Genomic DNA, 14,979 nt, shown 5'->3' with positions numbered 1-14,979 from the left:
CCTCACTCAGCAGAGGGAGTGTCTGGCCCTGGGGGGAGGTGGAGGCCTGTGGGGCTCTCACTTCTGCCCCCCAGTTCCTGTCTGGGTACTCTCCCATGGGAAGCTGCCTCAGAGTCTCAGATTTTAGGCCTTAATGTTATGTCCTTAAAAAAAAAATTTTTTTTTTTTTTAAACGTTTTCCTTCCACGTCTGAAAAAGTAGCAGCAACCTGCATTTAGAAAAACAGCTTAAATTGTTATTCGGATTGGCCAGGAAGCGCTTTCAAGCAACGGAATAAACTAGGCAAACCATATGTCTGGAGCCACCGTGACACGACACGTAATTAAAAATATATTTATATATGTATACATATTTATATCTCACTTCTTCACACTCTGGTCCTAACAGTCGAGGAGGGGTCGGCCCTGAGGCAGGACCACCACGGAGGGCCCTGACGAGGAGGGGCATTAGGCCCATGGTGCCCACCTGTCTCGGCTTTCCAGGGCACATCAGCCCCCTGAGCACCTTCGATCTGGGGCCCCTTCACAAAGCACGTTCTCTGAGCCCAAGGTCGGGGTGGGAGACCCCACTCCCCACCTCCTCGGCTTGTGCCCCTCTCCTGGGCTTCTCCCTTCTTTCGGGCCCTGCTTTGTTCTTAGCAAATGTGCTCACACACACACACACACACTCATGCACACGCACCCCCCCCCCCCCGAGGGAAACAAGGCCGATTTCAGCACAGGTGTGGCTCTCTGAGGGCTGCTTGCCTTACTCCTAGAGACCACGATTTCCCTGGTGCCCTCTCTGAGCATCCTAACCTCAGCCCAGCTCTTCCCTCGAGGTCTCCTGTGGGGCCTGTGGTGGCTCTGGGACCCAGGCTGGGCTGAAGGTACAGGCTGAGGAGGAAAGGCAGTGAGGAAAAGCCTGGGAGGAGAAAGGGAGAAGGTAAAGCCAGGGCCAGGGGCAGCACGGGCTTCTTGGCAGAGGGTACAGACCCATTCCAGGCAAACCTGTGCCCCCACGCCTTGACCCCAATAGGGGTCTGGCATAGGCTGCTGCTCTGGGCCTGGAAGGCAGGTTGCAGCTGATGGGGAGAGCCAGGCGAGACTGAGGAACCTGCTCCCCATGCCCCACTGCCCAGTCTCCCAGACTCAGGGTCACCAAAGGGAAACCTCCTCCAGCCTTCACCTGCTGGCCAGCCTGACTGGACTGGCCAAGCAGCCAGGGGGGCCTCCAAGGTGACCCAGAGAGTGACTGGCCTCAACAAAGGAACAAACAAGGAAGCTGCTGGGCTCTGAGGTCATTTTCCGGGGGGGGTCATCAAAGTGGGGGCTCCAGACCTGGAGATGGGGCTGTGCAGACGCCAGTGACAACCCAAAGCCAGCCTCCCAGGGACCGCCCTGCATCCTCCTCTCTAGCCATCTGAGAAGGGGCTGCTCCCCCAGGAAGGACCTGGCCCTTCCAAGAAACCCCAGCTTCGTTCTCAGCCTGGAAAGCTGGTGGCCAGCCGGGTCACCTGAGAGCCTGCTCACGACTCAGTGAATGCACCCTTTCCCGACAGCCCTGGGGCTGCAGTGTTCAGAGCCCTCCTGGGGCACAGACCTTGGGAGACCTTGTGGGAGGTCTGGGCTTCTAGATCCCGCCTGTGACGAGGCTAGGGCAGCGACACAGCCCATTTAGCTAAACTCCAAGCCCTGGGGATCCAGGCAGCCCCCCCCCCCCCTCGCCCTAGTAAGAGCTTGGGACAAGACCCGTGTGTGGAGCAGGAAACATCACCTAGTGTTTTGGTTCTAATTTGCCAGCCCCGTTCTGTGCCCAGTTCACCAGAAGGCGCTGGGCCAGGACAGGGTTTAGTGCACTCCCAGCGGCGACGGTATCAGCCCTTTGAGAGCGAAGTTAGAAGAAGAGAGAACAGAGGTCCAAGAAGCCAGGGGGTGAGGAGCAGGGGTTCCAGCGGGGACCCCTGCTGGGGCACAAGTTTCCAATTACTCTAATTGGCTACTGGCAAGCTGTCTGTGGCTAGAATCCTTCCAGAGGGGGCTGGGTTTGATCTCCCACTAATCAGGGGGTCCTCGTGGGGCTGACTGTGATCACACTGCAGGCTCTTTTCACCGAGACAGGAGACTTCAAAGCAGCTGACTTCGGGAAAAATAAAACAAAACAAAAGAGGGCCAGTAGAACTGCAAACTCCAGCTCCCCTCTCTGCTCCCGACCCCCGAGGCCTGAGCGTGGGGGCTGAGCAAGGAGGAACTGGAAGTAGGGAGGGTGGAGCGTGAAGGTTAGAGGAGACAGCCCCTGTCCCCCAGCTCGACCGTGGCGGACAAAGGCCGTCAATTACGGGCGGCTGGTGGGGACCGTGCCTGCCTTTGTCCTCCTGGACATCTGCTACACGTCCCCTGCTGCCAGTTGGCGACTGCGGCTGACAGCATGCGGGAACAATGCAAGCCCGTCTCTGACCCACTTTTTCAGCCTTCTGAGGTCCTTTCTGACCCAAGCGGTATCCTGGCGCGCAGGGCTGCCGAGGCCTCGGAGGAGTCACGGAGATGAAACCCTTACACAAAGCCCTGCGGGGGACGCGTTTGATGGGAGGGGATGGGGAGGAGAGGGAGTAAGGAGGGGTGAGGGCCGGGGCCACCAGGAAAAAGACACATGCTTCCCTTATTGGTGTGAGCTGCCGCATGCTCGGGGCTGGGGGGGCTCGGTCGGGGGGCGTGCCTCCTAGGGATTTGATCCCTTCCCCGTCTGGCTCCAGACTGGCCGCCGGCTCTGCCTGCCTTCCTCCCCATTTCTTTCTCCCGCCAGGGCCACCCCTGTCCTCCCGCCTGTCCATCTGGCCCTGTGCACCAGGGCCCCAGCTGCCCGCGGGCCGCCCGCCAGGCCCCCTGGCTGTCAGGCTGTCAGTTTCTGGATGGTTCTGTTGTAGTACTGCGTGATGGGGGGCGTCAGAGGGTTCCAGCTGTTGGCATGGAGCTCGATGACCTCTAGGAGTAGTGACCGGGTCAGCATCGACTCCGAGGGGCATAGCATCTTGTCACGGGCGCTGGCCAGGAGCTCGGTCATCATCTCTGGCAGCTGCTCCTCCAGCAGCCGGCCTGTGCTCTGCAGCTGCAGGCAGAGAAGGGGGCAGTTAGGACTGGGGTCGCACAAGGGCTCCTGACCTACCTTGGTCAGGTGGGCTGGGGGCAGGGACAGAAAATAGCTGGATTATCTCAGGAAAGTGCAGGCCCAGGCCTCTGTGCCAGGGGACAAGGACAGGGAGTAGGGAGGGTGGAAATAGCCAACCATGAGAGCCCACATTTAACACCCAATCTGCCGGCAGAGAAAAGAGCGATCAGGATACTGCCTGCTGTCCAGGGCTGAAAAGAGCCTCACCAGGAACATGCCACTTCTCCCTTTCACCCTCTTGCCTCCCCTCCTACAAGAAGCCTTCCCTGACTACCACCCACACCCTCAATGACTGTGTGACCTGCTCCCTTCAAAGGTGATCAGGCTGCACCCTGTTAATTTTCCCTTGCTAGGCTGTCTCTCTGGAAACGAGCTTAGTCATTATTACCTGCGTGTGTCCACGTGGAACTTGAGAGCAGGGATGAGTTCTCCTATTTCTCTCTTTTCTTCTCTCTTGCCCCAATCCCACCTCCCTGCTCCCAGCACTGACCTTTGCCCACACTTGTGACACGAAGGGGAGGCGAGAAATAAGAACTGGGGGAAAAGGCCAGCCAGAGGGCCTGCCCTTGAGAGAGGCCCCGATAATCCTGAAAAGATCCTGTTGGGAAGAAGGAGCCCCTATCTTCTGGATCAGTCCACCTCCGCCAGCAGCCCCTGCAGGTCCTCTCCGTACATTCTCCACCCTCATCTCTGTCCCAGCCCCAGACTCGTCCCACCCATTTTTCGAGGCTCCACCTTCTTCCCCAAACCTTCCTTGACCTCCCCAGCCCCCCGACCTCTCCCCTGACTCCTCAGGGATGTGTGCTCTGTACATACTTCTCTACACTGCCCTGTCCGCAGTGTGTGTGTGTGTGCGTGCGTGCATGATCTATCCCTAGCCAGACGGGAAGCTGTCTGAGGGCAGGGACCATGCTTTCCCCCCATCTCCTCTGCCCCAAGTCCCACGTAAGGCAAGCAGCTGGAGCCGAAGAAATGAATGGAGGAGTGACCATCCCACAGACCTAAGGCTGCTGTCCAGGCTCCCAGCACGTCTGGCCTCTGAGCTCCTTGGGAGTGGCCCTGGAGGCCATCTGGCAGAAGCCACCTGAGAGGTGGGCCCATAGCCCTTGCACGCCCTGGGTGTTCACAGTGGAAGCTCCTCCTCCCTGCACTCCACTTGGAACGACTCTGGGCTGTTTTCTGAGGGCAAAGGTTTGCCCCTGTGACTGGGCCAGAGCTGAGTGCCTGAAGGAAGATCCCAGAGGAAGAATTTCAATGAGCAGTGGCCATGCCTTGGGGACAGGAGTGGCACCTCCCAAGGGGGCTGCTTTGAAGCAGACAGAGCCAACATGAGGGATTTGAGCCTCAGGCACCTTCCCCTAACCCCACACCACCAAAGCCAAGAGAGATATTTGGGGGCAGGGGGTCACCTAGAATCTCTTAAGTCATTTGTGTGGTGTGCCTGGTGTAAGGAGAATGGGGTCTTGGGGGCAGAGGGAAAGTTAACAAGACCAGCACTTGGTCCCTCCTTCCAGAGAACCAGCAATCGTCTCCCTCCAGCCAGCGGCGGGCTGGTCTCCCCATCAACAGGTACTCTAGTTGGGGTTGACAGTTCTGGATGCAGAAGTCCATGTCCACTCAGGAAGCCATCCCCCACCAACCCTCTTGACACACCCTTGCCCTGGACTTGTGGACGCCTCTAATGGTCCTCGCGCCCCTACAGCTGTGAGGCATGAGGCGGGAGGGGCGCACCGGGTCTGAGGTGGGAGATGTCTAAGCCGCACTGCTTACCTCCATCGAGCAGCACAGGACGGCGTCTTCCTTCACATCCTGAGATTGCAGGAGCTGTGAAGACAGGGGCAGAGAACACCACTTAGGGGCTGTGTACCAGCTCCTGGCCCCCTGCAGCTGGTCCGCCCAGATCTGGTCCTGGTGCAGCCTGGAACAAGCATCTCCAAGGGGCAGGCCAGAGAGAGAGTCCACGAAGGTCAGAGGGCAGCAGGAACACTGCACCAGGAAGCAGTGAGTTCTCGGATGGGATTTAAGCAGCTGGAGGACCACCGTGGTCATGGAGTCTGGGCGCCCTGGTCAGGGCAGAGGGCTGCAGTTAGAGGCCATGGCAGAGCAAGGCGGCAGGTGGGTTTGAAGGCGGCGGCAAGTATGCTGAGATCATCAGCTGTTAACAACTGGTCAGCGAAAATCCTTGGAGAAATGAAATTAGCTGAAAGATGCCCTGATGGGTGAGGGGAGGCTCAGCCACGGTCTCAGGCGTTCCTGGGCCCTGGCTATAGGAGGACTTCCAGAAACCAAAGCACTCTTCTGCAAAACCACGGGTGCACTGACTTCCCCAGAGGCTGGAATTGCTGCCTGACCAAGGCCATGGCCAGGCTGCTCAGCGCTGGGACTGGCCACGGCCCCATCCCGCTTCCCTCTACCTGCCTCATTTCACTCTCTCACTCTCTCTCTCTCCTTTTAAATTGAGATATAATCCACATAACATCAAATTCGCCATTTTTAAGTATACAATTCAGTGACTTTTAGTATATTCAAGGTTGTGCAACCATCACCACTATCTAATGCCAGAACATTCTCATCCTCCCCAAAAGGAACCCGTACCCACTAGCAGTTAGTCCCCTTTCCCCCATGCCCTGGCAACCCCTAATTTCCTTTTTCTCTATAGACTTGTCTATGTTGGATGTTTCATATAAATGGAATCATACAATACGTGGTCTTTTATGACTGGCTTCTTCCACTTAACATTATGTTTCTAAAGTTCACCCCCGTTGTAGCATGTGTCAGTTCTTCATTCCTTTTTATGGCTGAATAATATTTCATCGTATGTTTATACCACGTCTTGTTTATCTGTCATCAGTTGATAGACATTTGGGTTGTTTCCACTTTTTGGCTATTATGAACAACGCTGCTCTGAACGCTCATGTACAAGGTTTTGGGGGAGCATATGTTTTCACTTCTCTTGGATACATCCCCAGGAGGGGAATTGCTGGGTCATGTGGTAACTCCATGTTCAGCCTTTTGAGGAACTGACAAACTTTTTTTAAAGTGGCTGCGCCATTTTACATTCCCTCCAGCAACGTCTGAGCGTTCTGATTTTTCCACATCCTTGCCAACATTTATTATTTTCTGCTTTTTAAAAAAATTCATTTTTTCTTGAACTCCCAGTAAAAACGCCCTCCAGGCACAGCTTCAGAGAAGCTCTAACATCCTGTTCTCCCCACACTCCACTGACCCTTCCTCCCCTGTTCCCTTTGCTGGCTAGGGCTTCTCCTCCCAACCCCTAAATCCACCTCAGTTCCGTCTCTACCCCATCCCCTGTATGTGGATCACCACATCCATCCGATGACCCCACATCTAGATCACCTGCTCCCGGTGACTTCTCCATCCCTTGGAGCCCTCCCCCTCAGCCCTGCACACTTCCCCATCCTTCAGGGCCCAGGCCACCTCCCAGCTTTCCTTGGAGACTTCCAGATTGCCTAGTTCATGGTGCCCTCTCCTGCTTCTCACTCCAGTGAGCGCTCCCCGGCTTTCCCACCCACTCAGATTCCACACAAGTGAAGAGACACTTTCCATTGTGAACTGCTGGCTTGCCAAAGGCAGGGCCAGTGCCACATACATCTTTGTCGCCCTTTAACACCCAGCACAGCTCCTGGCAACCAGAGGGATTTGCTAAATGTTGGATATAATTGATGCATTGTTTTTTGGTTTTTGTTTTAAAGGAAGTGTGGAGGGTGAGGAGAGCACAAGAGGAAGGCACTTTTGGGTCAGTTTCCTTATCCACTGACGGAGACCTGGAGTCAAGATTCTTGACCCGGGCGTGACGTGTTCAAGGAGAGGTGAATCGCACACAGCCCAGGGCGACTGTTCCCACTGCTGGCTCAAAATCCAAATTCCGCACATCCTCTTACCCCCCGCCCTTCTCCTGTCATGTTGCATCCACCCACCCGCCCAGGGGCCCTCCTACAGGAGTCACAAGCATCCGCTTCTGGAGGGCTGAAGATCCAGGGCAGTCTTTGCTAAATGCCCACTGAGCATGCAGGCCGTCAAGGCCGCAGGAGTCCAGGGGACAGGTCGGTGCTGGCTGCATTGGCCAGAGACGCTCTCAGGGACCAGACCTCCTTCCTCTTTGCACCTCGGTCAGAACCGGGTTTGCAGCAGACACGCAGAAAAGAAATCATTTTGAACGAGCAGAGGTAGACCCTGAGCTGCTCAAATGAAAAGCAGGCGGAGAGCAAGGGACAATCCAGGGGAGGGAACGGTGTGGATGGCGCAAAGTGACAGGCGTTGACGGCCATCCGTGTGCGTGCTCTACCCACTGACACATTTCTGATTCTGAGCCTTTGTGCTCTTGTCATCTGGGAATTCTCAGCCACCACATACCCACAGACCTCTCTCCCTTACTTGATTCAGGGCTCTGCCCCAATATCATCTCATCGGCCCGGGCTTCCCTGACCATCCTGGGTGTAATTGATCGCCCCGCTCACCTCCTGGCTTACAGCTCTGTATAGCAGATCTCACCCCCGACATATTAGCTACTCGTCATCTGTCTCTTCCTACTAGAAGGCAAGCTCCATGAGGCCAGGGTCTCTGTTTTGCCCACTGTTTTCCCCAGCCCCTGCCACAGTGCCCCGCACACAGTAAGCACTTGAAGTATTTGTTAACAAAGATACTTTGGGAGGCAGGGAGAAAACCCACCTAGCTGGGAGAGGCTGCAGGCAGGAAAAGGCCAACCCCGAGAGGCTGCCATCTGCAAGCCACGCTAGTGCACACACTGGAAAAGGTGAGAGTGAGGGGAAGGTGGATCCCCCTACCCCACACATCCCTCTTGCCAAAGGGGACATGGCATGAAATTATAATTGACCTGTCTGCGAACATACAGTACTTGTGGAAAGAGAAGTTAGTATAACTCTCTAGAGGACAATCTGGTATAACTATTGCAAGTGTATAAACTCTCTGACCCAGCGATACTCCTTCTAGAAATTTATCCTACACACGTACCTACACGCATGCACTATGACATGGATACAAGGCTTTTGCTGCATTATTGCAAATAACTTGAAGGGCCACTAATAAGGCGACAGGTTAAGTAATTCCGATACATCCACACAGTGGAATACTCTGCAGTACATGGCTGCCCCTCCCCTTCTACACTGGTGTCTGCTTCTGGAGTGTTCTTGCCTCCCAGGACTGCAGACCCTCAAGGAGAGACAAGGGAGGCTTCTACCAAGCCAGTGCCTGGGGGAGCTCTGGGGGACACACAGGGAAGAGCCTCCCTCATCTAGAGGACCCAGGAGGCCAGAGCGAAGACCAGGAAGCAGGTTCTGGAAAAAGCTGGGGGGAGGTGACTCACATTGCAGCAGGCCTGCCTGGGTCGAGTGGTCCAGCATCCAACCTGCCTGCTCTGGGAGGGACTGGCTCACGGATGGGGAGGGTCCTGTGACTCTCTGGGATGGGGTGGGGGGAGATGGGCCTAGCCCCTGTATTCTGCAGGGAAGATAGGGACTCCTATATCTTAGGAGAACTCTGCGAGGTTTGCTGGCACTTTTATTTATTTATTTCCCCCAAAGCCCCAGTAGATAGTTGTATGTCATAGCTGCACATCCTTCTAGTTGCTGTATGTGGGACGCGGCCTCAGCATGGCCGGAGAAGCCGTGCGTCGGTGCGTGCCCGGGCGTCCGGGATCTGAACCCTGGCCGCCAGCATCGGAGCGCGCGCACTTAACCGCTAAGCCACGGGGCCGGCCCACTGGCACTTCTTTCTGATGGTAACTTTGTTCCCTTGTAGGTTTCCCGCAGTGCTTAGAAGGGAAAAAATCCTTAAAATAAAAATTACTGGTAGAAATCACAAAGAAAGGGGGAAAGTGTATCTGGTGGGAAATGAGCTCCTAGAGACAGAGCCAGTGGTGGCAGTGGGGTGGGGACGATGGGAGCAGGCAGAACCGGGAGCTTATGGGAAGGAAGAAAGGGATTGCCTCCAGATGCACCCAGCGTGTTGGCTGACACATAGTGGGTGTTCAATGTTTGTCCTGGCGAATGGAGATGAACCTGGGGTCATGTTCTGTCCTCAGATCAGCTTCTTAGGGGTTCTGGGCTTTAGAGACAAGTGAGGTAACATTATGGGAACTACCATGAAGAGTCAGGGCCTGGCAAGTACCAGATGCTTTGAGATGTAGTTGTTTTTCCCTCCAAGAGGCCCTCCGGGCTTCTGACAGTGCTGCCTGGAAAGCCTCCTGGAGCCTCCATGCTCTTGCCAGCCGAACGCGTAGCCCTGATGAGCAAGTGTCTCCTTCTCATTTCTTCTATTGCCCAAGGCTGGCCTGCCCTCTGTCTGCTCCCCAGTGATGATTCAGAACTGCAGAGCGGGTCCATGTCTTTCTATTCTCTCCCCTACATCTTTGTGACTCCCCATTCAAGTCCTTTCCTCCCCTCTGCCTGCCTGGGGGCCTTGCTGCTGCCCTGCTCCCTCCCTGGCGGGGCCCTAGGTTCCTGGCTGCGTGGCAGGGGACAGACTCAGGGTGATGGGGCTCCTGAGGGTGAGGGTGGCCTGCTGTAGGCTTTCCAGCAGAGCTGTGGGCGGGTTCTTCACCCCAGAGCCTCTCCTTCAACTTATCTTTCACTTGGTTGTTTGGGAAAGTCTGTGTGAAGCCAAAAATCACATGGTGTGATAGGCCCTCTTGCGAACGGCCTGTTGGGTATTCTCAAGGAAGTCGGGGAGGACGGGGAGTTTTCACTGTACTTTTCCTCTGCAGTTGCTGGGATGCAGAGCTCATGAAGGGAATCGGTGGCTGCAGACCATGTCCTGATTCCCCCCTGAGCCGACGTGGCCTCTTGTCGCCAGCTTTAAGAGCGGACTCTCAGAGCCTTAGAGCTGAAGGGACTGCAGAGTGTCTCCACCCCTCCATCTGAGGGAACTTTCCCCACCATCACAGACAGGAAGTCGCACCCTGCTGCTCTTTGTGGTATAACAAGAGGTTGGCCTGCCTCACCTTGGGGAGCCGTTGACACAATTCTATAGGGGCTCCCTCCTCGAACCCCCTTCAGTGTCATTCTTAGAGGCTCCCCCACCTCTGGGTGATCAATGGCTTCCCAGGAGTCCGTCCTCAACTTATCTTTTGCGGGCAGTGTCCCCAGTGCAAGAATTTTCTGCTCTTTTCAGTCTTGGCCAAAACTTACCTGTTCTGTGTTCCATTTCTTCAGGGCTCTGCTTTTTCCTAAGGGACAGCTAGTTTTTTTTTTTTTTCTTTCTTTTTTTTTTGTGAGGAAGATCGGCCCTGAGGTAACATCTGCCAATCCTCCTCTTTTTGCTGAGGAAGACTGGCCCTGGGCTAACATCCATGCCCATCTTCCTCCACTTTATATGGGATGCCACCACAGTATGGCTTAACAAGTGGTGCGTTGGTGCACGCCTGGGATCCGAACCAGCGAACCCCAGGCCGCCGCAGCGGAGCGTGCACTCTTAACCGCTTGCGCCACCCGGCCGGCTCCATGGCTAGTTTTTAGATAAAAAAATCCCTGCCAGTACATTGAGGGGCCAAGGAGCTCTCTTGTTTATGTATGTTCTATTCAGGAATCTTCTGGAAACAATGCTTTATTTAACTCCAAGATGAGTCTCAAAAAGTAGTGGCAACTTGAACGGATACTTGTCCGTCCACGTTCGCAACAGCACTATTCACAATATGCAAGAGTTGGTGGAAGTAGCTCAAGCGTCCGTCAACAGATGAAAGGATAAACTAATTGTGGTACATCCATACAAGGGAATGTTATTCAGCCTTTAAAAGGAAGGAAATTCTGTCACATGCTACCACATGGATGAACCTTGAAGATGTTATGCTAAGTGAAATAAGCCAGTCACAAAAGGACAAATATTGTATGATTCCACTTAAATGAGGGACCTGGAATAGTTAAATTCAGAGAGACAGAAAGTAGAACAGTGGTTGCTAGGGGCTGAGGGTAGGAGTAATGGGGAGTTGTTGTTCAATGGGTGCAGAGTTTCAGTTTTGCAAGATGAAAAAAGTTCTGGAGATGGATGATGGTGATGGTTGCACAAAAATGTGAATGTACTTAATGCCACTGAACCATACACTTAAAAATGGTTAAAATGATCAATTTATTGTTGTGTCTATTTTACAATTAAAAAAATGGTTAAAAACAAGTGGTGGGAGGAGCAGGTACTCTTTGGATGGGCAGGACTGTCTCTCTCCCTGCTATCACTCTTTGGAAGAAAAGCTGCACTGATGGAGGAGGCAGGGCTGCCGACCGGGGGGTTGAAAGCCTGGGGTGGGGGGAGAAGCAGCCCACTCATCAAAGTCTCTGGCACAGAGAGGGGTGTGGGCGGGCTGGGGCAGGCAAGCCACCCGCACCCTCGAACAGCGAAATGTGTTTCTTGGACGAGAATCCAAGTCAATTGTGCGAGCCCACACAGTGTTTGTTCGGAAGCTAATGCATTCCTGTCCTATTGTCTCTGCCGGAGACTTGTTGTGGGCACACCCATCATATCCTCCCTCGGGGAGAGGCCAGGGTGCTCGGAGTCAGGCTGTGGGAGGCCCCACAGCAAGTAGGGAGAAAGGCAGCCTGGTGGGAGCACCCCGGAGTCCCTGGGGTAGGTCCACAGGGCATGAGCATGCTGCCCAAGGCATACCCAGCACGTAACCAGGCTGGTTGCTTGGGATGCCACCCTCTGGGGAGGGAAAGAGGGTGCTGATGGAAAGCCCCATGCGGCTGCCTTATTCTGTGGGAGCGGGGTGAGCGCTGGAGGCCATAACTTCTTGCCTTACCAGCGAGGAGTGGAATGCCAACTTGAGGCAGGCTGGCCAGCCTACCTTGACCACCTCAGCTCGCCAACAGCATGGAGTTTCAACCTTGTAGAACAAACCCAAGGAGCCTAATGCAGCCATAGTAAAAGCTTAGCTCAGACCTTGCCACAGGACCTCCCTCCTTTGGGGGTAGTTGAGGGTGAGCTGGGAGCAGCAAGAGGGAGCAAAGCAAGATTTCAGAGTGCACGTGACTGGCTGGGTTGCTAGGGAACAAATCCAGAGAGCTCTGATTGGCTGGCTGGGTCTCCAGGAGGGCCAGGGCTATGGTGGGACAAGCTGAAAGCATGGAAGACATCCCAGGAAGAGGAGAGAGAAGAAAGAAGAGCCTAGAGTGGGAGGTGGAGGTCTGTGGTGGCCGAGGAAGGCACAGTGATGGGCACAAACATTGACAGTGGAGAGAAAGGGGAGAGGGAGAAGTACGAGGCAGAGCCGGAGTGGCCCTGACGTCTGGCACGTGGTCTAGAATGGTGGCCGGGGTGAGGAGCTGCACGGGCCGCCGGCACATCAAGAATGCCCTCAGGTACAAGTCTGGGCCCCTCTGCCCTGCACCTCTGCTGGACCTGGATCAGCATCTACAGCTGAGTCTAGAGGACAGCACAGAAACTGATGCTCACGATAAGACGTTGAGTCATCAAGAAGAGGGTCAGTTATGTCTGGGTCTCTACAGGGAGGCAGGAAAGTAGATAATCTATCTGAAAAAGGCTGTCATCAAAAATGTGCAGCAGGCTTGGAGTCAGAAGACCTGCTACTCACTAAGAGTAACCCCAGGCGTGTCACTTAATCACCCTGCACCTCAGTTTCCTGACTTAAGAATGGGGATAATACCTGCCTAGAACTGTTTTGAGAGTCAACTGAGTTAATGCATGTCAAAGAGCTTTGAAAAGTGCAAAGCTTGATTCATATGCAAGGTGTGATTATTGTTATTAAATGTATATCTTGATAAACATGTATCTTCCCTGAGGATCTTGACACACTCTGTAGACACCACCCCATTTACCCTCGTGACACTCTTGTGGAGACAGGGAAAGGCCACAGGCATTATTATCTCTACTTAAGAGACAGAGAAACTAAGGCGCAGTAGTTAAGTGGCTTGCACAAGCCAGACAGACCTCAAATCTGAGAAGGACTAGAAGTTGCTCAAGAGTCCTGGGTCAGCATCCTCTTTCTTGGAGAATTATTTTTAATTTCTCCCACATTAGCAACTCTTATTTTGCTAGTTGGAGCTCATAAATCTTAATTCTGTTGACTGGTGACAATAATCAACCCGGGCCTTAACAAAACTGAATTGATTTTACCTATTCTTTGTCTGCACTGGCCACCATCCATCCATCCATTCACTCATCTATTCATCTACCCATCCATACACCGACTTACTCACACACAAACTCATTAATCCATTTATTCACCTACCTATGCATCCATCCATCCACCAATGCATCCATTCATCCTTCTATCCACCCACACATCATGTATCCAAGCTTCCATCCACCCACCCATCCTTTCATCCATCTACCAATCCATCCACCTACCCACTCACCTACTTATCCATCTATCTATCCATCCAACCATCCATCCACCCTTCCACATAGCCATCCTTTCACCAACATTTATGGAACATCTACTATGTGCTAAACACTCTGTAAGTACAGAGATAACAAGAAGAAGACGACTTGTAACTTACAGTCTAGTAGGGGGAAATCAGGAGATTGTGCTGGGTATATGGGGTTGGAGCACAGGATGGAATGGTGTGGGAACACGCCAGGCATATGGTGTAAGAAGCAGCAGATGGCATATGCACAAAAGCAGAAAATGTGAACTAGCGGAGTGCACTGGTGAATAACAAGTATTTCAAGATGCTAAAATATATGGTGCTGAGGGGAGAGAGAAAGCATGATGATGAAGAAGGCAAGGGCCACATCCTAAAGGGCTCTAGATGCCATGCTACTGAGTTTGGATTTTATCCTAAGGGACAGGAAAGCCAATGAAAGATTTTAACCTGGAGAGTACAGAGATAATATTTGCCTTTTAGAAAGATCCTTTCTTGTACAGCATGGAGAACAGACCGGAGCTGGTAGGGTGGAAGTGTGACTGCAGACAAGGAGACAGTGAGGAGGCTGCTGTGAGCAATTATGGTGGCTTGAATCAAGGCAGGCAAAATGGGAGGAGATATGCTTAAGAGGCAGAAGTGAGGGTGAGGAATAGGACAATGTAGAAGATGGATAACTCCAGGTTTGGGGCTTGGTCAACTGGACAAATGGTGGTGACACCAATGATACTAGGAAGTCATGTGGAGTTGGTTTGGGGGAATGTGAATGAGTTTAGTGTTGGAAATATTGAGTCCATCGTCCTTGGGGATGAGCTGGGAAGATGACTAGTGGGAGACTGGCTATCTGTGATCATCAGTGGCCAGGTGTCAGTCAAGGCCACAGGTGTGAGTGAGATGACCTGGGAGAAGACACAGAAGAGAAGAGAAGAGGATAAGGGCTCCAAATCTGGAAAGAGCACAACTAAAGAGTGGTAGAGAAGGAGGGCCCCCAAGGGAGGAAGAGGATGGTTAGAGAGCTAAGAAGAAGGAGGAAGTAACGTCATGGAAGCCAAAAGAGTTCTAAGAAGTCCAAGGTCCAGTGTCAAATGCTCAGAGAGGTCAAGTAAGATGAACCAGAGCACCCTGGGTTTGGTGCTTAGGAGAGCATGGGCGACATTTGCCATGATGACTTCAGTGCAGGGGTAGGAGCAGGTGGAAGCCCAGGTCACGTGGGGTTGGGGAGAGAGGTCAGGGAGTGGAGACAGAAAGACTACACCATTTCTTTTTCCTTGGGGTTTCTGTTCCTTCTTCTCTCTCTCTCTCCTTTTGTCCTCCCTCTTTCTTTCTTTCTTTTGGACCTTGCCTACAGAAGAGAAGAAGGGTAGGATGCTAGGAGAAAGAGACTGGCACAGGGTCAAGGGGACTGCTACAGTGTTAAAGTGGGAGAGACTTGAGCATATTTAAAGGCTGCAGGCAGAGATGAGCGGGTAGAATGTTGGAGAGA

General features: G+C 53.4%; 1 protein-coding gene across 1 annotated transcript in view; it reads right to left on the bottom strand.

Annotated features, from left to right (window-relative positions):
- Positions 1–1,022: 1,022 nt before the first annotated feature.
- CTIF (cap binding complex dependent translation initiation factor) overlaps positions 1,023–14,979 on the bottom strand; it is a 288,430-nt gene continuing 274,473 nt past the window's right edge. Inside the window, exons 11-12 of the mRNA XM_058557072.1 lie at positions 4,915–4,968; positions 1,023–3,084 (exon numbers count right to left, since the gene is read on the bottom strand). Of these exons, the coding sequence (XP_058413055.1) occupies positions 2,869–3,084; positions 4,915–4,968 (270 nt within the window). The 3' untranslated portion in view covers positions 1,023–2,868. The remainder of the gene's footprint in view (positions 3,085–4,914; positions 4,969–14,979) is intronic.

The sequence above is a fragment of the Diceros bicornis genome, chromosome 16 (genome assembly GCF_020826845.1).
Source record: "Diceros bicornis minor isolate mBicDic1 chromosome 16, mDicBic1.mat.cur, whole genome shotgun sequence".
NCBI lineage: Eukaryota > Metazoa > Chordata > Mammalia > Perissodactyla > Rhinocerotidae > Diceros > Diceros bicornis.
This window is presented reverse-complemented; position numbering and strand designations above follow the sequence as displayed.